General features: G+C 44.6%; 1 protein-coding gene across 3 annotated transcripts; it reads left to right on the top strand.

Moving 5' to 3' along the window:
• The first annotated feature begins 2,560 nt into the window (after positions 1 to 2,560).
• On the top strand, positions 2,561 to 24,384 carry tdrd3 (tudor domain containing 3). Of its 3 annotated transcripts, XM_056607939.1 has the most exons (14): positions 2,561 to 2,763; positions 3,987 to 4,071; positions 4,874 to 4,939; positions 7,102 to 7,262; positions 10,478 to 10,619; positions 10,733 to 10,804; positions 11,287 to 11,433; positions 12,447 to 12,686; positions 15,139 to 15,361; positions 15,605 to 15,748; positions 16,196 to 17,454; positions 18,990 to 19,115; positions 21,178 to 21,340; positions 22,171 to 24,384. In XM_056607939.1, exons 1-13 carry the CDS (start codon positions 2,726 to 2,728, stop codon positions 21,292 to 21,294), a joined length of 2,820 nt encoding a protein of 939 aa, XP_056463914.1. In that variant the 5' UTR covers positions 2,561 to 2,725; the 3' UTR covers positions 21,295 to 21,340; positions 22,171 to 24,384. The 3 variants fall into 3 exon arrangements, with proteins under 3 accessions (XP_056463914.1, XP_056463913.1, XP_056463915.1); XM_056607938.1 differs by having other exon boundaries at positions 21,178 to 24,384; XM_056607940.1 differs by lacking the exon at positions 21,178 to 21,340 and having other exon boundaries at positions 22,171 to 24,383.
• Positions 24,385 to 26,385: the final 2,001 nt, after the last annotated feature.

Below are 26,385 nucleotides of genomic sequence, written 5' to 3'. Positions count from 1 at the left end.
ATATACTAGATCTTCTTGGGGGAGACAGCATAAGGCCTGGGGCGGAAACAAACCACCTCAAGGGGTGGAGTAACGGCATGTTTCCTGTTTTTTTTGTTTCTATCGAAGAAACCCAATCACGCTAGTTGATGGAGCTTTCAGGGCATTTTAATCACTGATTTTCTCCAGTGGCCAGTCAACACTGTTGGTTGAAACCTTTAAAGATAGTTTTAAAGGATACTATTGCTGGCCTAGTTTGGGTTCGCCAATTACGTGCCTACATATCGTCGCCTTGAACAACATGACAAAACAAATATGAAGCGAAAGAAAATCAAAGTCCCCGTTCAACCAGATTAGGGCTTGTTTGCCATCAGACTTCAGATAGTGATCTAAGTTCTAATATGTCTGACTAATGAGACCCCAACATCTTTTTCCCAAGGTAACATAAATGAATGCAAACAGAACTTTACAATCAAGAAAAACTAAATCGCATGAAGAATATGTGTGTCAAAACGAAATGTAATGATTTAGACGACTACAGTTGTGAATACAATCATGGTACCATGCCAAATTCTGTGTTATCTAGGGGGTAGGATTTCGAACTGAACTATGTAAAATATATTTTCTTTGTATTCTGACAACAACAAGAAAATGATATAAGAGGAGAATAGACAGGTTATAGCCTGCAGGATTAAAGGGCTCTTTGCCAAACTCCATGTAGGTCTATCCTATATACCTAGATCACTATTATGAAGAGAAGAGATTGCTTGTAGGCATAATGGATTAGAGGGCTTCATACAAAACTCCATCTAGGTCTGCATACCTTTTGCTACACCTGTACTTTTGACCCAGTTGTACCTTCTGGTGGGAATGTGGAACGTGACCCACTCTGTGGACCAGCAGACCCTTCAAAGCGACGCTGGGTAGAGAGTAACCAGGTCAACGGTGCAGCCCTGAGGGAGACATAGAGACGTCGGGGGTGCCCTCGGGACCAATATTTTAAATAGATGTCAGGCCATGTTCCAGTTAACGTCCACTGGGCTGAAACAGAGCAGGCCAGAACACCTGGAGTAAGAGTTTAAAGAACATCAATTAGACTGAATTCAGCTTAACCACAACTTTAACAGAAGTTATGTTCAATATTAATCAAACCGACTTCTTTAACATGACTTAACAGGACTGAAATAGATTGGAGCTCAAGTAAGCTAACTAAAATTAACTTAATGACCCCAGAATATTGAAATAAAAAGACATTGTCTAAGAAAATGTGTCCTTCAAGCTGATGCTGTGCCTCTTTCAGTGCAATTTTTTTCTTGCATTTGGATTCATATAGGTCAAGATAGGTACCACATTGCATTGATTGATGTCCGTCCATTGATCCATTTGAGTCAGAAAAGGGCACATTCTTACACGCACACACACACACACACACACACACACACACACACACACACACACACACACACACACACACACACACACACACACACACACACACACACACACACACACACACACACACACACACACACTCATCATTTAATCTTCAAAGACTGAAGATAAGACAGGAGCCTATAACTGAACCCTAGGCCTTCTCAAATTAGAATTTAAGCTCTTGACTAAAAGCCCTCACTGTGGTACGACCAATTAGTCAGGGAGGCCATTTACAAGATGAAGCGCAGCCAAGATCTAACAGTTAAATGAGAGATATTAATGACATCACACAGAGTGTGTGAATAACTGACCTTTATTATGGCGGTGGAGTCACTGATCATAAACACCTTTAATGGCGTTTCTGCCCTGCCACCATCCTTAATGACACTCTCTCCCTAGACACCTACCGTCTTGCCATTTCATTAGGACAATACATACCCCCTCCTCCCTCCATGTTTTATTTGACCTGCCTCATTTACCGTCCTCTTCCTCTGCCTCCGATCCACCCAGCCTCTCACTGATGCGTCGCCCTGTGGAAGGACGTAATGGACCGAAATATCTCTCTCGCTCGCTTTTCACATTTCCTCACATCATGCCGGTTTATGTTACGCTTCTTGGTTTTGTTTAATTTGATTAAATTCTATTTGACTCCAACTCAATAATGGGCCATTTATTTAATAAAGCGTGTAGGAGTGTTTTTATTGCCTACTTTCATCCTTTTGCAAATAGTGATGAATTGACTGTATACAATGTGGGCTTGGTTATACACATTTTTGCCGCATGGGACACAGCAGCACCACACTATGATTAAAAACCGTGCAGTGAAAATGTACTGTTCAGAATTGCTGTGAAACTTTATGAAATAGGTAAAAAAATATGATTTGTTTGGTATCAAATAGGCAAAAATATATGATTTATTTACGTTAAACAACATATATATATATTTTAAGAAGAAGATCTTAATTGTTTGGTGGATACAGAAGTCACATCAGTGAGGGAACCCCTATGAATCATATTGATGGAATAATGGCACAGCTGTTTACGTTCTACATAAATATTGGCACTTCTCCTTCCCACCACTTAGGGGCGCCAAAGCGACTAGACTTCTGTCGTCTTGAAAGGCAGCCAGCCTCGTCGCGCACTGATGACGTCGCTGCACCGTGTTGTGTGGCTTTAGCGCTAGCAAGCTAAAGTTTATGTTTGATTCCTGAATAATGTAGATAAAAAAACGTATGTTCTTTGTTAAGAAGTGCTGCATTTAAATATCGCTTTCTTCATTTATGATACGAAGCGTTTCGAGAAAGGGAGAACGATGACAGATCTGTCAGGATCTCTCAGCAGAGAAGGATGGTATGTGCTTCTAGAGCAGACTGGCTATGTACAGTGCTAGCTGTACTATAATAATGCTGTTTTTTAATAATAATAATGAATACTTATCATTATTATAATGTTGTTAGAGGAATATAGTTGTGACTTAATTCAGATTATTACCAGATATGAATATGTTCATATATGTAACATTGTCTTAGTGTACTATTCTTTTGCAATATTGGACTAACGTTATTTCATATTTTAAAACTGAAGCCTGCACTGTTGTTTCTCAATGTCTTTTTCCCCATGTATGTTTTATCTCTATCCTATGTATTTTTGAACTTGTATTAGTTAATTATTACTTACAAGGTGCAGGATCCTGACATCCAAGGATTTCATTTCTATGAATAACTTCTACCACCATTGTACTACTACGTTATACAATAGCATAGCATAGTTGTGTTCAACTAGATTCGATTAAATTAAGCAAACTCATCGGTCGAAAATGATCGTGTGATGACTTAATTCAGTGAGACATTGTGTTGAACACCGTCAACTCAACCTGTTCTATTACTTAACCTTAATAGTTGCATGGGAGTATGTTAGACATCACATTAAATATCCAGACTTTGGCTTTTTGATTCATTTATATGTTCTGTTTTATCCAATAAATGCCAATAACGCATTCCTTCTGTAGTGTTCAAATATAATAGTACATTGTATTTTGATGTTTATTATTCACTTAGAAGAGGCTTTATTCCCAAATGGTTCAGTATTTATTCAGAAGAAGCGTAACGTAGGGTTTGGGTCGTTGTTGTTTCTGAATTCTGAATTATACGCAGTCTACCTGTAGGCAACTCAAGGTTGGCGACAGGTAGATTATTTCTTACCGTTCAGTCAGAATAAATCACCATGATTTTAGATATGACTGGATGTTATGAAAGCATGGTTTGTAACAATAATTAGATTTGACACAATAGTAAGGTATAGATCTACTTATGACCAAAGATATGTTGAATAATTTGCCTTAGATGCATTTCATAGTAGTATACACATTTTAAGGTATGTCCGAATAAAACCTTGTATCGTGAATAATCCAATACCATATCTGATATATATCCATTTGTCATGTTGGACATATTTGTGTAACAGAGCTTTTTGGCAGTTCATTAGGCATGTGTTTTAGTAGTCACAATATAAATGATACACTGTTATTGATATGCTAACCGCTTCTGACCCCACTGCCGTGCTCCTCCATGCAGGCACCTCACTGATGCTGGGATAGCACAACTCAAAGGCACGAATGAGAAGGCTTCCCACAATGACATCATCCGTATAGCGCTTGATGTAAGTTATTTTTCAGAGAGTTCTTGCTGCTTTAATTTAAGATACATTTACCACAGTTGTCCTGCTTCTTCTCTTCATGTAAGTTAACATATGGCTTAATGTATGCCACCTGCTCTACGCTTTTATCTATAATTGATACATACTTTCTTAGTATGGGCCGTCCCAGTGGAAATGGAGCCCCCCGCCATTGCAGTGTTAGGGACATGCTCTCCCAATGGAGCTGGTAGAGCAGTGTCTTGTCTTGTCCATGTAGATCAATACAGGACGACTCGTCCTGTATTGATCTACATGGAGCAGGTGTCTGTGTTTCTCAGTATAAACAAACATCAGATCAGATTATGAAGTAGTTGCAATCATCCAACAAAAATGTTACCTTTTGGAAACATAAAGCAACTAAGAAAGACATTGACAACAACTTTTTTTAAAGTTTGATTTAGTCGTTGAAACACATTATTTGTTAATGTTCGATAATGGTCAATGATTAGTTTCAATGATGTTGCATATACTGTGTGGTGTCGACCTCAACTGTATTTTTTTTTATTTCTACTAATCATTGTGAATATAGATGTATTATCTCTAGTTTTTATCTACTGTAGGTTCCATTCTGACACCAAAATGTCTCCTCTGGGCTTATTAATTACCATCTTATTTTTTCAGTGTCATTTACTATACTATGCTTTTATGTATAGGCTGATGTTCGCTATGTGTTTATAGATAACATATTTATTTATAGATACAATATTATTAAATTTCTATACATGTCATTCGTATTTACTCTTCTTCTCTTCTACTTTTCTTCCAGAGTGATCTGAGACCGATCGGCCGGAAGGTGCTTCCTTCAGAGATCAACAGTGGAAAAGTTGACAAGGTGAATCCAGCGGGGTCTGGTTCCCTGGAATATACTTTCCATTCTGCATTTTCCCTTAAAGAACAACGCTGGTCTGGATGATAATAACTTTGTCACCTTCTCCACTAGCATCACTAAAACATCCGTTGGCAATATAATTGTTCCAATATATTAGCAAGCTTTCCACAAATTTAAACATTAGCAATATATAACTTTGGTCTTTGTCATAGAATGACTTTTATGGTGATTCACTGTCCTTAAAGAGTAGATCTGGCGATATGGTCCCACTAATACACCAATATCTATTTAACTATATTTAGGGTTGACTATCATTGAACATGGATTTAGTAATGGGGCAATGAGTAAGTATTTTAGATCATGTTTTGTTAGTCAAATAAACCTGAATCTCTCTATTACAGCGTGTGAGACCAGGAAAAACCTCACTTCACATCCGACTTTTAAGCTCCCTTCAACAAGATGTGGCTACAACGTCTATTCTTTTTTTGCCAGGCTCTGTCAAATCTAGGCAAAATGTTCCCAGAATGTAAACAAGGGCACACACTGGCATTGTTGCTTTTAGCCGCTGTTCGGGAATAGTTAAGAAGAGTAACAAATATGATAGTTTTATGTTTATATTTATTTTACCAGCGGTAGATCTATGTCAAAAAGATTCCCTGTGAGTGAGGCATGTATGGTGCTCTGCTTTCAACAGTTAGGAAATAAGAATTGATTAAACCTGATCCTGGGGAACCTGAAGTTGATTATGCATGCAGCAGTTCTGAACCAAAGCATACTGTTGCTCTGGATGTAGAGCAGCACTGTGCCATCCCTGTGTCCTCCATTGCATCGTGCACGCCTACATTTTATCCCAACGGCCATGGTTGGATTAGTTCCCCCAAAGGGCCCCTGGCACTAAAACTGATAGCCCCCCACCCCCCCATTACAAACGCATTGCAATTGAAAATAATTGTGTATACATTTTCCTACATCTTACATCTAAGCATTTTATGTTATGTTGTAGTAGTAGTAGTAGTATGTGTTTTTACATAGTTTTGAAGCAGGATATATAGACTTTGCCTCAAAGCATTGTTACTTTGCCAACGTTTGGTGGCATCCAGGCAATATATCAGAAACTTGTGTAACAGCATAGCCCTACTGTGGTGCTGTTTCTAAATAATAACCCATATCTGTAGCAGCTTCTGCAGTTAGAATGTTTATCAAGAATACTAGTTAATTAAGATATTCGATAATCCACAGATATTAACACTCAATTAGTGGTGTGTGACGGGGGCCCAAAAACACGAGGGCCAGTACGAGTCCCGTCTGTCTAGCGGTGTACACCTGCAGAAGAGGCAGCCCGGTCAGCAGCACTCCTCTATAGAGCTGACGTTTGGTCAACATTTTTATCCAACCTGCGAAATTACAAAGTAGCCTACCCTTCCCCCGTCCCCAATGGATCTAACATTAAAAATGTCGGCATAGAATTGTATTATGCTAGGTCTACAACAGTAAAAAGCAGGTCAAAACTGCGTGACCAGCCAAGCTCTTGTGTGGGTGGACATGGACTGCATAAAATAAAGATTAAAACTGATATATATCCAACCGATTTGATCATTAGGAATATCAAGAGAATGGGTCAAGTGCTGTGTCATATTTCTGTGAAGAATCGCATAGTGGAGGGCCCTTTGGTGCCTAGGGACTCCTGGGCACGTGCCAAGATTGCCCATATGGTAGATCTGGACTTGCCGAAGGCAACATTCAAAATAGTGAAGTTACTAAGCAACTAGCATGCAGTTCTCACCAAGCACCACTAGATGGCTCTCACACACCGAAGGAGCAGTGACCTGAAACCCCCCCCTCCCCCTCCCGTTTGGCTCTGAGTCTGAAGCGCTCTGTAATTAATCAGAAAGGAAATGTCCCAATGCATAGCAAAGACGAATTAAATAGCATGTGATGCTAACAGCCTGGTGTTCCCAGCGTGGTAGTGAGACTATTTATACACCATTATTCCATCCTAGCACCTACCCAGTGGCTGTTCAATGTATGATTAAGGTTTCTTAAAGAAGGGGAGTATCAGAGGAAAGTCCTCTAATCTTCCGCTGTGTGTGTGTGTGTGTGTGTGTGTGTGTGTGTGTGTGTGTGTGTGTGTGTGTGTGTGTGTGTGTGTGTGTGTGTGTGTGTAGGTAGAGGGACCATGTGTGCTGCAGGTGCAGAAGGTGAGGAACATCGCGGCCCCTAAAGAGCAGGAGCATTCCCAGGCGGCGCCCCGCATGCTGCGCGTGCACATGACAGACGGACACACCAGCTGCCCAGCGCTCGAATACAAACAGCTGTCCAAGATCAGGTAGGTACGCGCACACACACACACACACACACACACACACACACACACACACACACACACACACACACACACACACACACACACACACACACACACACACACACACACACACACACACACACACATTCTGCTGTCTTCATCTCCTTGCCTTCTCGTCGCTCAGACAGGGAGCAGGTTAGTGTGGTCAGGACTTCCCAGACCATAGGTTCTGGGTTCGATCCCCCAACGTCCGCAGTCTACCGGTAGGCATCCCTACGAACCCAACCCCTACTTGCCCATTAATGACGTGTGACTGAATTCATTGTAAGTCAAAATGGATGCAATCATTTAGCAAACACTTTGGAAGTGTCTGCTAAATTATTAATTTTTTAATTTTATTATTAGCATTTGCCTAAGTCATGTTGTCCTCTGCACATGGCTAGCATAAAAGAAAGCGCAGAAGAAAGAGAGCCCATTTACGGGACACTTTTATGCGATGGGAACCGCATGTGATGGGAAACCGCATGTGATACTGCTCTGCAGCTAAACTAAGTGCTTGCTAAATTAGCTGAATATATAATTTTTTGCACAACGACGAAAGTCAAGCAGGTTTTTGCCTTGAATGAGTGTGATGTGAGAGGTCTATGCCACCACTCTTCTCCAAGTTGGAGAAAATATCCATAAAATATCCATAATGTGGGCCATGGGATGGCTTGGGATGATGGATCATCTAACATGGATCACATGTTAGATGTTCATGTTGGTGTGGACTAGTAATCTCCTAGTAAACAGTTATGTACTAGTAAACTAGTTCATAACTGTACAAACAGTTTCCATCCATGGGATGGATGAGGTGGGGAAATAATATTCATAAATAATAGCTGCATACTGTTGGACTAAAAGTTAACTTTTGTTGAGTTTAAGTAGAGGCATAAGTAACATAATTATATAAAAAACACTTTGGGAATTGGATCCCATGTGTCCTATCTTAAAAATATTTGGAGCTGGTACAGGGACATCTCTGAACTTTGGGGGGGGGGGGTTCTGCCAGCTAGTTTTTAGTAGTACCGATCTCTGTTCATTGAGAGTAGGCCTATTTCCATCGCAATTATATGAGCTATGCAGAAATGCATCTCTCCCTCTCCCTTCTGCACACAGGAGAACTTCTACACATGTACATATGTTTTATGCATCATTATTGTTTTTCAATATGATGTCGGGTTCATTGCAAATTGCAGACAGGAGTCAGGGTATAGGGAGAGCCAACATTGCCTTGGTAAAGAGTGTGCACAAGTAACAAAAGCACAGCAACCGCAACCACTCTAGCTGCAGTACTGTGTTGGCGTGCAAAGGTGGCACACTTGTTCCAGCTTCCCGAGCTAACCTCATCCATCACGTCTCTGAATGTCTCACCGTTCCCTGCACTCTAACCCTGAACGCCTATAAACTTGCGCAAAAAGGGAGGACATTCAAGGACAGAGTGAATGTATATGCCGGCACCCTAATAGGCAGACACTGTAAATGTTGAGCACGCGAGTATGAAAACATAAGCAGCACTAACCCCAAGTATCAAACTTAAATATTACAAATATACTATAGTACTTCACATTAAATGAAATTTTACTTGCATTGAAAGTTCAAGAGCGGCCCTCTATAAGTGATGAGGGTAATGTTAAGACTTGCACTGTAATGTATAATACTACTTTCACTAGGATTCTTTTTAAATAGTCACCATTCACAATAGTTACCAATGTTAACACTCACACTCTATATAGTTCTTTTACTCAGATTCTTTGGAACTTTTAGGATTCATTATGGTTACTAATATTAAGACTTCCGCTATATATTTCATACTTTCCCCTGTGTTATTTTGAAGTGTTGTGATTAACAGTGGTTTCCTCTATTTTAACGCAGACGCTCACAATAAACATTGCCGCATTTAGCTGTGTAATCAGATCATCTTAAACATTGTTTACCAGTCCTGTCTGGCGTCTCTGCTGAATTTCAGCTCTTTTTTTTCATCTGCAATCTCCGCTGTTCCTCTGTCCTCAATTTCCTGTTATCCCTCCTCCAGCTTGTTTCACACAGATAGCCTAACTCTATCTCTCACACATACAGACACACACACACACACACACACACACACACACACACACACACACACACACACACACACACACACACACACACACACACACACACACACACACACACACACACACACACACCATCTCTGAAACACGCACACCCCTTCTCCCCTCCTTGTCAACATCTCCTCTCTATTTTCCCTTTATCTGCTGTTTCCACTCTGTGGCAGCTGATCTACTAACCACTTCCCTGGTAATGACATCTCCATCCCGGCAGCGGTGGCCGCAGCGACCGCTGCCATGACAACCAGTGCAGGCTGTACAGGTGGAGGGGGGGAGAGAACAGAACAAAAGCTCTCTTCATGAGCTGCATACATGCAGAGACACAAACACCACGTCTTACTGTGTGTGTTTGTGTCTGTGTGTGTGTGTGTGTGTGTGGGTCTGTTGTGTCAATTTGTATGGTGAGTCAGTGTGTGTGTGTGTGTGTGGTGTTTGCGTGTCTTGCATTTGGGTGTGTGTCTGTATGGGTAAGGATGTGTGTGACTGAAACATCTGAAAGTCAGGGAAAATAACAGTGCATTAAGTAGCAAGAAGGATCCAACTGTGTCTGCTCTCTGCGGGAGTCCGTGTGTGTGTTTGTGTGTGTTTGTGCGATTATGTGTATTTTGCTGTGGGTTTTTGTCTGCATCTCTATCCATTTTGTGCGTGCACGTGTTTTACAGTGTGTGTATGTATGTGCGTGTAGGAGACCTTGCTGACTAGGACAGCCCAGTGTTTTAGATTGAAATCCATTCTAGCCACGCTGACATCTGGTGGCTGGAGCTCGGTAATGAGGGAGGGCCTGATGACGTATGATGAGACACACACACATGCACACACATGGGCCTGGCCTCCCCTGGACCTGCTCCATGTAATTTAGAGAGTGGTGGGGGGAGGGAGAAAAAGGAGGCTGGGGCGTAGAGGTGGGAGGAGATTGAGGGGAGAATTTTGAGGTGGGGGGAGAGTTGACGGCAAGGGTATGGAGGGGTTAGGCTATCGAGTTGATTCCGAATTCATTGTATTTCATTTTTTTTTTACTTTTTCTTCTATTCATGCTACTGTCCTGCACTTTCTCCTCTGACAAACTCATGTCCTCCTTTTTCTCAGTTTGAACACCCCTCCTGGAACGAAGGTGAAGCTACTTGGTACGGTCCAGGTTAGAAATGGCTTCCTGCTCCTGGAGGATTCCAAGATTTGCGTCCTGGGAGGGGAGGTTCAGTTCATGGTGGAGAAATGGGAACTGCAGAGGGTGAGGCTTGTGGCTCGCATGTTTTTTTGATCAAGTCAACGGGGTTACGGGATGTCAAGCCCGACGATCATCCACACGCCAGTTGGTGAAGTGGTCCGTTGTCATGGTTTCAGAGTTTGGCCAAACACAGCCGGAGTAACATCGGAGCAGAAGGAGGACCTCCGCCCTTCGTACCGTTTGGACAGGTGGGCGGAAAGATTAGGACAACACAAAATACTATAACAATCACCACAATACCACTGTTACCACAACAATAAAACCTCAATCACCACCACATCCTCAACAAACGAAATACAACAACTAAATAACAACTTCAACAGTGCAGCTGCAACTTCCACTACTACCTAAACAATGAAACTACAAATTCCAGAATTACCTCAGCCACAAAGTTAAAACTACCATCTCATCGCAACAATAAAAAAAAATAGCGCAACAATAAAAATCACAACAAGCACACCAAAATAAAACAACTACAATTACACAGCCACAACACTATATCAACAACGAAAACAACCTTTAACAAAATACAACAACCTCAACAATAAGAGCCCAGCAAAATAACTTGGCACTCACCACAACGATTAATGACAAACATATGACACAATCACCATCACAACAACACCACCTACCACAGGAGTGCCGTAGTAACCTCTGTCTACCGCTACAGAAGTGTGTGAGGCAGGAGGTGGTGGACAGTAAGGCCCTGGACCGGAGGAAGACCCTTCAGAGCCCCACCCCCCTCAAGCCCGAGGAGAACGAGCAGTTTGAGAAGCAGCGCACGGCCGCCATTGCTGAGGTTGCCAAGACCAAGGAGGTGAGGCATTACGTTTCCATGTTAAACCGTCTACACCTGACTAGAGCGCGAGACCAAGGACTGTATGGCGTGTTCGAGATGCATCGTACACCACCTGCACGAGTTGCAAAGTGGGAAATCTCCCAGCTCTCTTGTGACATTTCACCGGAGGCACGCCCCTTGAACTCGTGCTCCTGAGAGTCCACCGAGTTCAGCGAGGCTAACCGTAAGACTCGACAAACAAAGATGGCTGCAACCATAATGAGATGTATTTTCTTTATATTTGTGCCATGTTGGCCTAAATGCTCTTATCCACTTGATTACATTGCTGCTTTAATCCGGTCACCAATTTATGCGTTGCACGGTCAGGCTGCGTGCAATACAATGTCAAGTTTTGTTGTTCGGGCTGGTTTGCAAAGAGGCTAATGTAGCTACCACTAACAATGACCAGCCAATGACTGTTCTTCCCGACTCGTCATGTAGCGATGCCCACAAAGTCAAATGGGAACGCCATAAGTGCTAAATACATGAAATAATGTCACAAGAGCAAACCAGCGAGTGGTGTATGACGTATCTCAAACGCACCATTAGTTGGCTTTTGTACATTAGGGCGTGGCATCTCATTGCACCAGGCAAACAATCAAGTGTATAATCAAGCCATTATAATCAATTAAGATCCGTTCTTCAATTATTGTTTCCCAACTCTCAGTCACCCTCTAGATAATTAGATCGGTAACTTGTGTAACTTTCCAGTTGCCCACCTGTTCATGCCCACCTGATCATCATGTTGTTACTTGGATTGGTCACCTGTCTAATAAACCTATCACTCTGGCTAATTTGATTGGTTACCTATGTAACTTACCTGTTGCTCACCTGTTGGTTTCCAGCTAGCTAATTGGATTAGTTACTTTTGCAAATAAACGGTTGCTTACCTGATGATCTCCTGCTAGCTAATTGGATTGGTTGCTTGTGTAAGTATCCTGTTGCTCACCTGTGGCTCACTGGTTGGTTACTTCTCATGTCTCTGTGCTCAGGCTCCTCGCACATTTGGCGGCGGGGGAAATGCTGGCGGGAACCTGATTAGCAGTGGCTCCTCCTACCGCGGCCGAGACTCCCACGCGTACCGCCAACGAGAGGATCGGAGCGAGTGGACGGAGAGGAGCGACAGCCGACAAGATGGGAACTACAGGGAGCCAGGGAGGGAGAGCAGACAGGATGGGAACTACAGGGAGCCGGGGAGGGACGTCCGACAAGATGGGAACTACAGGGAGCTGGTGAGGGACACCACTAATCATTACATCCCATTACATCCTGACATTACATCATTGAGCTCTTAGCACTTTCTTCATTAGCCAGAGGTCAGGGCAGGTTGGAGTCTAGATGGGCTGCTGGTTAAATCATTGATCCTAAGAAGGGTACAATGATTTAAATCCCTCCCAGCTCTCCCTCCCTCCCTCTCTCGTTCTCCTTCTTGCTCTTCCTCCCGTTACTCCCTCCCTCTCTATAGCTCTTCTTCTGCCTCTTCCTCCCGTCCCCTCTCTCTAGCTCCCCTTCTCACAGTAGCATGATATAGCCCTCAAGTCTCAAGTTCATCCTCAAGGCCTTTGATAAGAGATATTATCTGTGGCTTGGGACTGGAAAGAGAGCAGCCCTGGTCAACATAACCCTCTGCTTTCGGTTCATATGAAGTGCTGAAGTGTTTTCAGGAAGCCCTTTGAGAGAGGATTGCTTCCTTTTTGTTAGCATGATGGCCCTCTCTGAAGTATTATTGGTTGCAGTGGCACTATGACTAGCCCTGCTAATTAGAAAAACTCTGAAGAGCTTACCTAGCTCTCTCCTCTACGGACACCACACACTCATGTTGTTTCCCAGCGAGATTCCTGTTTTGATTGGCTAATTACGAGAATGCTTGGTGGTGCCAGTACTGGGCATACTGGACGAGTGTCTGGCTCGGAAACCGGCCGGACATGACCAGTGGAAATTCACAGCCCACACTATCATCACCAACACAGTATCATCTCCAGCCTACGCTATCACCATCAATACATTAATCAGCGACACACTATCATCATGATACACTTATCATCACCAACCCACAATCATCCCCAATACATTAATCAGCGACACACTATCATCATGATACACTTATCACCAACCCACTATCATCCTCAATACATTAATCAGCGACACACTATCATCACCAACACACTATCATCGACAAAACACTATCCTCACAGCAACAACACCTCGAAGCTTTTTCATAAGACCATGATTTTAAAAGCACAAATAGAAAAATAACTTATAAAGACGAATTAACCCTGTTCCAACTCTACCGATCCCTCCTCCCAACCTCACTTAGTACCGTTCTCAATCCTTCCCTTGATTTACACATTCAAAGAGAAATGAGGAGGGGTCCATGAAGTTAGCTGTGCGGCTAGCGAAACATTGGGCTTTGAATCTTGTCTAATGACCACTGATTATATTCTGCTCACTCACATTCACCTATTCATGTAAAAGATTAATAATAATGTGATACAGCTGATTTGTGTGTGTGCAGCCCAAGGTTCTTTCTTCCTCAAACTAAACAGGGGTCTAGTTATAACAGATAATGTTTAAATCCGCCAGACACTGATTATTAAAGTTAGCAAGACTATTTCTGACCTTGTGTATTTTCCTAAAATGCATAGCTCTGGCTATGCCATGTACCTTAAGGCGTCAGTGTTTCAAATTATTAAACGTTTCATTATACAATAGGAATGGATGCGTTGGCATTTATTTGCAGATTGAAAGACAAACGCATTGATGTCAGAAGTCAAGCATGTAATCCTTGACTTCATCGCCGGTTTAATAGTAACAATCATTTGTAGCCTACATGTTTATTTTAATTTTTCAAAGAAATGTTGTTGTTCTCAATCTCATTGACATTGTAGACTTTCCTTTTTGTTAGAATAACTAAACTCATAGATCTAATGCAATCATGAACAACCGACATTAATGTGGGCTTTGGACGTCATCGTAGCAAGAGTCACCATTCCGAGAATCCTTCTATGGCCAATTATACGTTAACAGCAAAGGTTTCCGCAATTGCAATTGTTTGTCCGTGCGTTTTTATATATTATGAGTCGATGTTGTTGTACATCTTTAAAACTTTTTTAACTGTGATTCTTGTAGACATCCTTTAATTAATCAAGTGGGCTGGGAAGGCTTCACGCTAATCTTCCAGTTTTGAAAAGGACAATGAACTGTAGGAAGACTTCCCTCCCTGTTCTGTGTTATTCTATCAAGAATTGACATCCCCCTGTTTCCTTCTTTATCTGGTTCTCTGATAATCCCTCCTCCATCTCCACCTCTTTTCTCTCCTTAAATATTCAACATTCATTCATTGTGTTCGTTGTTTCACTCATCCTATCACATCCCTGACACATACTTACCTACCTGACCTTCCTCGAACAAAGTACTCCTCATCTGTTCTGCTTCCTCAGAATGGGTTTTTAATCTCTCTCTGTGTCACTTTCTCCTCTCTATAACCCCCCCGCCCAGCTCTTCCTCCTCTCTCTATGTATCACTTTATATCCTTCTCTCTCCTCCCTCTTCTGTCTCCTTCTTTCTTTCTCTCCTTCTTTCCCTGTTTCACCCTCTCCTCTCTCTTTCTGAGATCTTATCTGAGATTGTGGAATAATAATATTTTGTCAATAAATGTAAATTCCCCCTCCGTCTCTCTGCCAGGTGGATGAGCGGGCCCTGAAGGACATCATGGAGATGGGCTTTGATAAGGAGGACGCTCGGGTGGCTCTGATGGACCACAACAACAACTTGGAGGCTGCTCTGAATAGCCTGCTGACTGCAGCCACTAGCCCTGCCCCTAGCCCCACCCCTAGCCAGGCCCCAAGTAGACACGGCTCGTCCTACGACATGCACGGGTCCGACCCCGGCAGGCCCCCACCCAGGGGTATGTACACATACGTATACTCTTCAAAAGGCACACACACACACACACACACACACTCTTGCACACACACATACATTCAACCACTGCATGAAAATTATACCTTTTATTCACTCTCTACAAAATCCCAAGAGGCGATAAACAGTGTTTTTCGAGAGAGATATAGATGAGAAAGTTCTCCTAGACTTACGCGCACAACAAAACACATCCATAAGTGTTTCTGCGTGTGTGTGTGTGTGTGCACAGGCAGGGGCAGGGGCAGGGGCAGGGGGAGAGGGCGGTCGAGGGGTGAGGATGAAGAAGATGGAGAGGGAGCAGGTGGAAGGCCGTCTGGACCAAGCACGCTGTTCGACTTCTTGGAATCAAAGATAGGATCGTTCTCCATCAATGGTTGGTGTGCTTTCTGGTCATACAGTCTGTCTCTATCGCTGTCTGTCTGTCTCTATCTGCACTGAACTGTGGCTTCAATACCTGTATGTTTAATTTCTTTAATAAAAGTCCATTCTGAGAGACTACGTTGTTTAGAATATTAACATTGTGTCTATGGCTGTGTTATGTGTATATGAATGTGGTGTTTATCTGTGTGTCTATGTTGAGTAGTTTATTAACATTGTGTTAATGTGTAGTTTATCAATTTGTGTTCATGAGTTTGTTTGTTTATGTTGTGTAGTTTGTTGAGTTTGTGTTTTTAGTTTAACAACATATTTAGTTTATTAAGATTCAGTTACGTTTTTTTAACTTAGTGTTTATGTGTGTGTTTATGTTGTGCAGTTCATTAACATTGTGTTAACTGTTGGTGTGTAGTTTATTAATATTGTGTATTTTGTGTTTTGTCAGATTCTAAGCCCCAGGAGCCAGCAGGGAGGCCCCAGGACGGGAGATCTTCCTTCTCCTCCTCCTCGGACTTCCACTCCTCTTCCAGAGCCTCTTTTTCCCAGCGGACCCCCAGACCCCCACGCTTCAACAGGGACACAGACTTCCCCCGGCCTGGCCAAGACCCTCACGCCACCTCCACGGCCCACCAGGGCTCCACCCACTGGCCTGGCCCCGACAGAGGCCCTCGTGGTGGGACCGACCGCTTGCCCAGCGGCCGCAGGGACTTCCAGAACGACCACAACACCAGCACCTCTTCCTTTTCATCATCCACGTCTGTGCTCGGCCAGCCCAAGGTTCCCCCGCCCCCACCAACCTCACGCTCAGAGAGCTTCCACCAGCCGGCCCCACGCTCAGAGAGCTTCCACCAGCCGGCCCCACGCTCAGAGAGCTTCCACCAGCCGGCCCCACGCTCAGAGAGCTTCCACCAGCCGGCACCACGCTCAGAGAGCTTCCACCAGCCGGCCCCACGCTCAGAGAGCTTCCACCAGCCGGCCCCACGCTCAGAGAGCTTCCACCAGCCGGCCCCACGCTCAGAGAGCTTCCACCAGCCGGCCCCACGCTCAGAGAGCTTCCACCAGCCGGCCCCACGCTCAGAGAGCTTCCACCAGCGCAATGCTCGCAATGGAGAAGTTGGCGCAGGGGAATCGAACCACCGAAGAGGCCCCAGAGAGAACTCTGCGATGCCCAAGCTCGGTGAGCCACCAGCGCCTGAGGGCAGGGGGGCGGGAGTGACGAGACGCAGCGACTACAGAGCCGAAGATCCCGGTAGGAGGCGAGCGGGGAGGGGGGACCGACCGATCTCGTGGACGGAGACGCCCGCCGCGGTGACCGACCAGGACGTCGGGGGCGTGTCCCGGGACACACGGCCCAATAGGGGTGCTGATCCTGCCCTCAATGGGGACTGGGAGCAGAGGAGAACCGGGCCCATCAAACCTGACGTCACGGCGACGCCCTTCCGTAGAGAAGACCCTCCCCCCCAGGCCAGGAGGATCCCCCCACACACGGGACCCATCAAACCCGACATCGTCGCAGCGCTCCCCAGAGACGCCCCTCCTCCCAAGAGAACGGCCTCCCAGAGAGGGCCCAGCCAGGGAAGGCCAGGCCAAAAGCCAGTCCAGGACAAAATCCAAGGTCCTAAGGGGTCGGAGAAAGGTCACACGGGGGAGTCATCGTGGAAACCAGGAGACCAGTGTATGGCACCCTACTGGGAAGATGGCAAGGTAAGGAACATGTAAAGAACCTGGTTCAAACCACCAGGCACTACAGCCATTACAAGCCATTTTTTTATTGATTTGTTCAAGGTCCCACTTGCGATGTCGCAACTTCTATAGTGACATCGCAGGTTGGGTCAGAGATATGATTGATGGATCAGATTAGCAGTTGGTACAGAGCAATGGGAAGGCTGGTTGGCTCGCCACCCGGGAAATTCACTTGGTGGAAAACTAGGTGGTGCCCTTAAAGGTTCATTAGCACCAAAAGCAAAGCGAATATCCTACTCACGTTTCTCGGACAAGTGATTGTGCATCGACCAAAATCCGCGGGAAAGGTCAAATGTGAATGAGTGAATTGAATGAATTTGCATCGTCTGCATGGGTAGAATCGCACATAACAAAAGGGTCGCGTCTGCTCATTCACGTAATCGATCAATCGTGCGCAAAATACATTTCAAAGTCCATTCTGCAGAGCAAATTCAAATCACCGGCACAATGGGCTGGGGGTCTAACACCATTTAGTATATATAAACTATAACTGCATTTCACATTAATCGCAAATATCTCGCTGCTTTGGGTTTTCCTTTGTAGACGCATTGAGAGGATGCGCGGAAGAATCCGCTGTCAGTGCGTGTGCAGTGTTACAGTGATACGAGGGTTTATCCAATAAGTGGCAGTGTACCCGCGCACCATTGGCATGTATGCGCGCTTGTCTGCATGTGTGAACGAGAATGACAGGGAGAAAGAGTGCTATGCGGAGATGAATGAACAGAACGATATTTATATTTCGAAATCGCGAAAAAAAATAAAATGCTGATCAATTTGTGGCGCTCAGTGTTGATTCTGTGGCGCTGTGCCACACATTGGTCTGTGTATGGGAAACACTGACTCGCTCTGCACCTTAGCTTTTTTGAACGCACGGCAAGATGTGCTGGTGAGACATGTGGATGCGATAGGTGTTTAGCAGTTACACACAGAGCTGGGATGGATGGGTGTTCAATGTGTGGGTATAAAACAAAAGGTAATAAAATGAACTTAGATGTCTAATTTGTTTATATGTGTGCGATCTGCTTGTTCAGACAATCTGCATTAGAAAACACTTCCAGCTGCTGTCCATTGTATAACTAATGCATCAGTGCTTGTTGTTAAAACCACTTTATAGTTTGTCCACAAATGCATTTGGAACACTCCAGGTGTTACACGCAGGTGTATTTTCAGTTTTTCTTTGAAATGATCTCATCAAAGACGGTGCCATGTAAATATTATCCTTTAACGAAAGGGACTTCCCTCTGTGAAGAATACTACATTTTATTTGCTCTCTCCCTCGCTCAATCTCTCCCCTCCCGTTATCCCTCTATCTCCCCCTTTCTCTGTCCTGTTCCTTTCTCTCTCCCCTTTCACTGTCGTTGCTCTTCCTCTTGGACCTTCCTCCTTCTCTCTCACTGTCTTTCAATCTGTCCCATCTCCCTGCTACAACCTCAACGTCAATGTCTCCCTCTTTCTCCCTCTCCCCCTCCCCCTCCCACTCCCCCTGTCGGCCTCAGTTCTACCGAGCGAGGATCGATGCGGTGCACGCCTCCGGCTGCACAGCGGTGGTGGTCTTCAGCGACTTCGGCAACTGTGAAGAGGTCCTACTGCACAGCATCAAATCTGCAGCCCCGGGCCCCTGGGTGAGGAACTAAGGAAGCCTTTAGGAACCAGTTAGAGTGGGAGATACGAGACTAGACAGGAAGTTGTGGCTTCTTATTTCTGACCGATCGCAGGTATCTTTAGGCGTAAAAAAACCCAGTTTTTCATTGTTGTGATCACTCTCTGGGTAACCGGTTACTGAGAGATACACCTGATTGTTGATGCAATTATACTACAACTACTACCAATGTTCTTCAACTAGTCACTTGTAGTCAATAGTTAGAGCAACAGAAAAAGGCGTAATATTGTCACATCCATATGAACCCAATAAAACATTGTTGATGTAAAGTGTTGTGAGTATCGCACAGATGTAGAGTCACTTTAGTAGCCTCTTTCCACTTGACTAGTTTCATCTTCCTTATGCCTATATCATATAGATAATATACTTATGATTGCAATACATACCCACTTTAACCAATCAATAAGATCAGTAATTAGATGGAAGAATCATCAGTGTTACTTCTTGGGCTGGTCAGGATATTATTACTTTGGTGTGACTCCCAACTGCAAGGTTCTGGATTCAAATGTCCCCCCAATGTCCACAGACTACCTGTAGGTATTCTGGAGCTAGGTGCTCCCTACCTGCTCCTTTATGACACGTACCAGAAACACGGCGCTTTGGTAAAACGTGTCTGGTGATTGACTCGGTGGGAGGTGGGGTGGGGGAGGGGTTCAGCATGCTGGCTGCTGTAAAGTGGCGGTGGTTTAAAAAAAGAGGAAGAGGGAGAGATAGTGTTAAGGTGAAGCGAGGTGGAGAGGCCTCCAGCATGTATGATGGAGGATCGGTGAAGGGCTGAGGGTTGTCCACTGGGAGGGGGTTAAAAGTTAGGGTAATCCGGGTTGTGGGTAATCCAGTGTAAGGCCGCGTTCACGTCTAGCGTTTTTTTAAATCTGCCAGCGCTTGTTTTACATTATATTCCTATGGAGCAGAGCGTTTCTGGAAAAAGTCACGGCCGCTGTTGTAAACGCCTCTCCCAGCGTTTTTTTCTGCCATACGGAGCGTTGAAAAAAGTTCAACTTTCAGGAAGAAAGCGGCCGACGTCAGGCGTCTTTTGGGCAACTGACCAATCACAAGCGGAACATTGACACTCCGTCACGAAGGAAACTCTCAACTGTCAAAACAAGAAACAATGGCAGACAAATCACTCGGGAAAGTGCCGGTGGAGCGATTAATAGTTTTAATTACAGAACATGTCGAGATCTACAACATGTCTAATGGGCTCTAGCCTGGATAGGTAGTAGGCGAGTAACGTCGGGTCTAGAATGGATTCGTTGCTAGGCGATAGAAAAAAACGCTCTCGGCGCTTTTAGGGCCAAAAACGCTGCCAGCTTTTCTTTTTGTTGAAAAAACGGTAGGCTCAACTTTTCCCTATTACAAAAAACGCTAGATGTGAACGTGGCCTAAGGAGGTAAGGGTAATCCAATGTAAGGGGTAAGGGGGTTGAGGGGGTGAGGGTAATCCAGTGGGAGGGATGAGGGGGTGAGGGTAATCCAGTGGGAGGGGTGAGGGTTATCCAGCGGGAGGGGTGAGGGGGTGAGGGTAATCCAGTGGGAGTGGTGAGTGGGTGAGGGTAATCCAGTGGGAGGGGTGAGGGGGTGAGGGTTATCCAGTGGAAGGGGTGAGGGTTATCCAGTTGGAGGGGCAAGAGGTTAGAAAGGGATGAGTGGGAGTAGTGGTGGTAGTCCAGTGGGAGTAGTGGTGGTAGTCCAGTGGGAGTAGTGATGGTAGTCCAGTGGGAGTAGTGGTGGTAGTCCAGTGGGAGTAGTGGTGGTAGTCCAGTGGGAGTAGTGATGGTAGTCCAGTGGGAGTAGTGGTGGTAGTCCAGTGGGAGTAGTGGTGGTAGTCCAGTGGGAGTAGTGATGGTAGTCCAGTGGGAGTAGTGGTGGTAGTCCAGTGGGAGTAGTGGTGGTAGTCCAGTGGGAGTAGTCCAGTGGGAGGGGGGCTGAGGGGGATAGGGAGTAGTCCAGGTGTGGGGCAGGGGTCTACCTGTTCGTCGTCCTGTCAGTCGCTAACACGCGTCGTGTTACCGTGTCTGCTGACAGGAGGAAGACGACGGTTGCTATGACGACTCGATGGAGTTTCGTGACGGCGGCGACGGACAGATGCGGACGGCTCGACCCACGCAGCAATATTACCAGCCCCCTCGGGCGCGGGACTAGCCACGCCCCCCAGCTAGTCAGCCACGCCCCCACCCCGAAAGCGCCAGTAGGTTACATAAGGGCTGAGCTCAACACCTTGTTAAAACAAGACACGATCACAGAACTGTTTGCACGTTGGCATCCCGGGTGGGGAAAATATGTAGCATTATTAAAATGATAACTCGTTTTTGTGATGTGTTATTAAAGTGCACGCATAAACCAAAAAACTCACTTGAACTTGACATAACTGAAGCCAAGACAAACTCTAGCGAGTGGAAGTGGAATCAAAATTTTGCCACATATTTATTTATTCTCACCTTCAAGTTGCACTTGGAGGTTAGCTTAATGTGTGCTACCATTGTACCAAACGTTTCCTATCCATATGGTAGAGAAGATACAGCAGGTAGGAGCTTCTAAAGTCCCCTCTTGTGATCACCTGAAATGCAGACAGGGTACCAGGTGATTTCTGACTATTAAGCTCCATATATTTGATGAAAAATAGTTTGAAAGGTCTTAAGGTTCTTTATGTACAAGCAGATGTGCCTAATGATTGGTAGGCACAGGATAACCACTACTAATCCCTTAGTGCAGTACGATGCCCTGACATCCACCGGGACACAGATATAAAAATCTGCTTCAGAACTAGAAATTGCGGTCTAAAACAGGTCGGGAGCCACTGTTTTAGTGTATGGTCAACCAATAATAATCCCAGCCCCCACCCACACAGCTGAGGCTCTTGGGATGCATTGGGGCACAGACTTGTATAACTTCACAGAAGTTGACATTACAGGAGATGGTTTACATGGAGTAAGGACGTTTTTTAAAGAAGCATTTTATTGTGTGCTTAGTAATCACCTGTTGTTTTTTTCTATCAATCTATATCCACACTTGTTTCAGTGAGAAAGAAACACTCTTTCCTCGATGTTCCCGAGTTCTTCCTGACTAACGAAGGCTCCGCATCTTCCCAAAGATGGAGAAGACTTTTTCAAAGGGCTTTGGACAAGAGCTAAACTAATAACCTGACGTCAATTTCCAAGGACTTTGTTACGGACTCTTATCTCTTGTAAATTGTATGCGGGTTTATAGACCGCCTGCATCATCATGTTAATAAACTACAGTTGCAAATATCTGCCATGTCTATTGTTAAGTTTCTGTGCCCTATGGAATCCGCCAGGTTTTAAAATGACTGCCTTCCTCTTTCCTTCTCGGGGTCGGGTAGATAAGCTAATGAAGTTTTGGAATTAAATTACCACCTCGGATAAACTAAATTACTCCATCAGATAAGGTAAAATCCATCCCAAACTTTGGTCGAAAAAGATTAGACTATAAAATAATGTCTGCGGTGCATTTCCTAATCATTCACAGCCTTAAAGATGTTCAATGGTTTTATATATACTCCCAGCCATCTAATGACTTATTCATTGGCTTTAAAACGCTGTCGCCGTTCACGCCTAGAGATCGATTCCCCGCGCTCATTTGTCGTGTTCTGCCAAGCAAATCCGTTGGGTAAGACAATCTGGTCCGCCTGTAATGGAGATGCTCGCGGTGGAGATATCATTTTGCACATTACAAAAGGGACTATCGCTACCCCTTCGACCGTGCAGCACACACAGTACCAACGCACACACACACACACATCCGCATTTGGACGGCCATTTCCGAGCTTTCGCCATTCAACACGTTTACACATCATGAAACAATCGTGGCCCGCCGCTGGGGTGGAGCAGACAAAGGCGGCAGGGTTCAGTGGGAGGGTCAGCCTGATATTCTGTGTCCCCGGGCTGCAGGATTTGTTTTCTCCTCCCAGTGGCCGCAGATAAATAATTGACAGGAGGTAATATGGAAACCTATTGAACAGGAAGCACTGAAAGTGAAGAGTGGGAGGGAGGAGGAGAGGGATGAGAGAGTTTCCTAATGCCTCTGTAATACCCTCCGGTGTGTTCCCTAAAGAATCATGTTGGATGCAAGGAGCTGATTTTTTGATGACGTTTGGATTTAATTTGGGATTATAATTTGGGAAATTGAATATAGAGGTTTGTTCTGCGTTTTGGTGGATTTTTTCATTAAAAGATGAAGACGAGGATTGGATTGGCTTCTCGATTTGTTCAATAATCCATGTAGTTTGATCTTCCACTGTATTCATATTTTAGTTATTCCACCTGGACATTGCTGGAGAACGCTTTTTCACTGGGACAAGAAACTGTTTTAGTGGCTCAATTTAAAACATTAAAGGCTGAAAACGACTTGCAACACATTACGATTATAAGCGAGCATAAAAATGGAAGGCTAGCATCATAATCTCGCAGATCCCCCTTTTGAAGGCATACAATGACCGTAGTCCAGCAGCTAAGTTTCTGCACTTGTTACTGCTGTCCAATATCTATGCAGACTGGCAGGGAAGGAGCACGGTTTGCTAACCGACAGAGCAGCGCTGTTCTGTCATGAAGTGGCCTGGTAATGAAGCTGTCCTTTTTTATGACTTGTTTGATCGATTGTTCACATGAAATTTCTAAGTTGTGAACGGTTCACAAATTATCATGTTTCCTATCTCCATCAGATGTATGGCAAAAGTCATTGTTATAATACCACTATTGCCCTAACAGGGAGGCAGTTTGCTGATTTACTGATGACAACCGCAAAAGGATGCCTATATATGCCCACTCAACAGAATCAACACAGCTGCAAGACGGCATTGTAAAAATCGAAATATCTGCCAAAAAAATCGACTTAAACGCCATTGCTGACTACTGCGGACGTAGCTAGGTCTCTTAGGGTTGTCCCATTTCACGATGGATGATTCAACCAATACATCTTGTAACTCTTTTCAGAGGGGCAGGTCGAAAAGCCGGTGGCACTCAAAAGAGTGTTAGGGCTAAAAGTAGGAAATGGGATTGGGCCTTCGACTCCCAAAGGTCTACAAATAACCTCCAGAGTGTAGCTTGGAGTCTGCAAACAATCTCTTCAATTCTGTCTCTCCATCCCTCCACCATCGCATTCACAGCAGCTTGTTGTGCTGCCTTAAGCAGATCTGCAACATACTCTCTGACATCACTTCCTGTTTGGAGGTTTCATTGAAACTCAAAGAACCGTACAGGCTTATTTATACTTGCTGAGCCCACACAAGTCTCACACTAATGATGAGACTACAGATGGACTACTTATCTTACACTTCTTACACCTAACAGTTCTCTCTGAATCTTTCTATCTTTCTCGCTTGGTCTCTCTTTCATGGGCATTCTCTCACGGGCACTATGTCTCTTTCACTGACTCCCTGTTCTCTTACAACCACTTTCTCTTTTCCCTCAGGATCTCTCTCTCTTTCCTTCGTTTCCTCTCACATGGTCTCTCTTCCCTGACTCCCCAGTGCAACCTGATAAGTTTGGCTAACAGAGGGAGGAATGGCCTCCCCTCCCCATACCTCCTCCTCTAGTTCCTCCGTCTCCCAGCTGGCCTGCTCTCTCTAAGCACCTCCGTCGCTCCTAAATGCGATGCCTCGACCCACGCTGCCCTGACCCTCGTTGCCGCGGTGACCCCCACCGCCTCCCACGCAACACTGTAGAACCTTTGTACATCTGACATGTGACCCCTGAGGTCTGGGCCCAGTGTGCTCTTTGGAACGCCGCCCCACTGAATCCACCACCACAACTCCAACTCCCTCTCCTCCCTCCAGCCCCGCCAGCTCTCTTCCAATGCTGCATTTAACCTGCTGCTCTCACGAGAAGGGAGAGGGAGGTCTGTGTGTGTGTGTGTGTGTGTGGGGGGGGGGTTATGGAGGCTTGGTACGTATAGTTGGAGAGGAGTGGGTGGAGATGGAGGGGAGGTGGAAAGTAGAGCGTAAATGGAGAAAGGGACGGGGGAGTGGAGAAGAGGGGAAGGAGGACGAGAAAATAGGAGATAGGGAGAGTGGAGAGGAAGGGAGCGAGCGAAGGGGTTAGTTCCTGTGGGTCATCTAGAGAGAGAGAAGACGATTCCAGCCTTCCTAAAAACAGCCCTTACAAGGACCTCACCATGCCAGCCCGCATTTAGAATACATTTGAAGCCCACCAAATCATTTTATGAAATCACAGAACCAGGAACCCTACATCACCCCTCCTCCCACCCATTCTGACAGCACATACATACTGACTTTAGAACAACAGGCTGCTGTCATAGTTTTCATCCTTCTGTTTTTTTCCTTCTGTTTTTACTGCTGTGATCTCACATTCTACACTGACAGCTTCTGAAACTGTAGCGTCAAGAAAAAACACAGATAAATGGGAATCTTACGAAATACAACTCCTTATTTGTCTGGCATTTCTGTCTACAACACACAAGGGGAAATGGTGTGTTTTTAGCGTTTTTGTCGAAATTCATTAGACAGAATGGCAGGATGTAGAGGATGTAGATGAGAGGGTCCCAAGGGTCTTCCGGTCGTCTGAGGGTCGCCATTGAAAGTGAAACAAATGTAATTGAAAGACAGACATACTTGAAGCAGCATCTGGCACACAAGCCACACAAATGCGACATCACATGTTGGTTTCATTTCCATCTCATGCAAATGTAATTTGTCTTGCAAAGCGTGCAACTTCCTTGTTGGGCTTTAATCAGGGTAGGCTGTCTGTTAGTCACAGAGAATGTCACACTCTCACACAAAGGAGTGGCAAAGGTTAGACAATGCCCAGTGGTGTCATTTGAAATCAGATTTAATGGTTGGTGTAACCAGAATGTAATACTCTTAACATGCATGACTTGTTGATCCCTGGATTTCATGCCAAAACGACTTCTGACCACTACTCCGGAGTCAGAGAAGGAATCCTTATCTTATTCCTTCATATAAAAGGCAGGTCAAAAGCAGGTCAACAGATGCACAGGTTAAGATGATGAATACTTTTTTTTTTTCATGTTACATTATTCATTCATGATTTATTTTATGAACACATCTCATGTTATTGTACTGTGATTCAGTTGTTACTGTGGTTTATTTCTGCTTCAAACAGCCTAGAAAGATGTCTCCTTATCTAAACAAATAAGTCACCCATTTACAGATGGCAACATGATCAAACTCACAACTCGTTCACACACCCAGCAAACCATAGTCTATCTCTGCATACTTTTACTGTTTCAAGTTTGTAT

The sequence above is a fragment of the Gadus chalcogrammus genome, chromosome 14 (genome assembly GCF_026213295.1).
Source record: "Gadus chalcogrammus isolate NIFS_2021 chromosome 14, NIFS_Gcha_1.0, whole genome shotgun sequence".
In the NCBI taxonomy this organism is placed as follows: Eukaryota; Metazoa; Chordata; class Actinopteri; order Gadiformes; family Gadidae; genus Gadus; species Gadus chalcogrammus.
The sequence above is the reverse complement of the archived record's forward strand: the minus strand, read 5'-3'. Positions and strand labels throughout refer to the sequence as shown.

Excerpts from the sequence above, each read along its gene's own strand:
- tdrd3 (XM_056607939.1), top strand. The coding sequence starts at position 2,726 with ATGACAGATCTGTCAGGATCTCTCAGCAGAGAAGGATG. Across the intron at positions 4,940-7,101 it reads ACAGTGGAAAAGTTGACAAG|GTAGAGGGACCATGTGTGCT; the intron begins GTGAATCCAGCG and ends GTGTGTGTGTAG. Across the intron at positions 10,620-10,732 it reads AGAAATGGGAACTGCAGAGG|AGTTTGGCCAAACACAGCCG; the intron begins GTGAGGCTTGTG and ends TCATGGTTTCAG.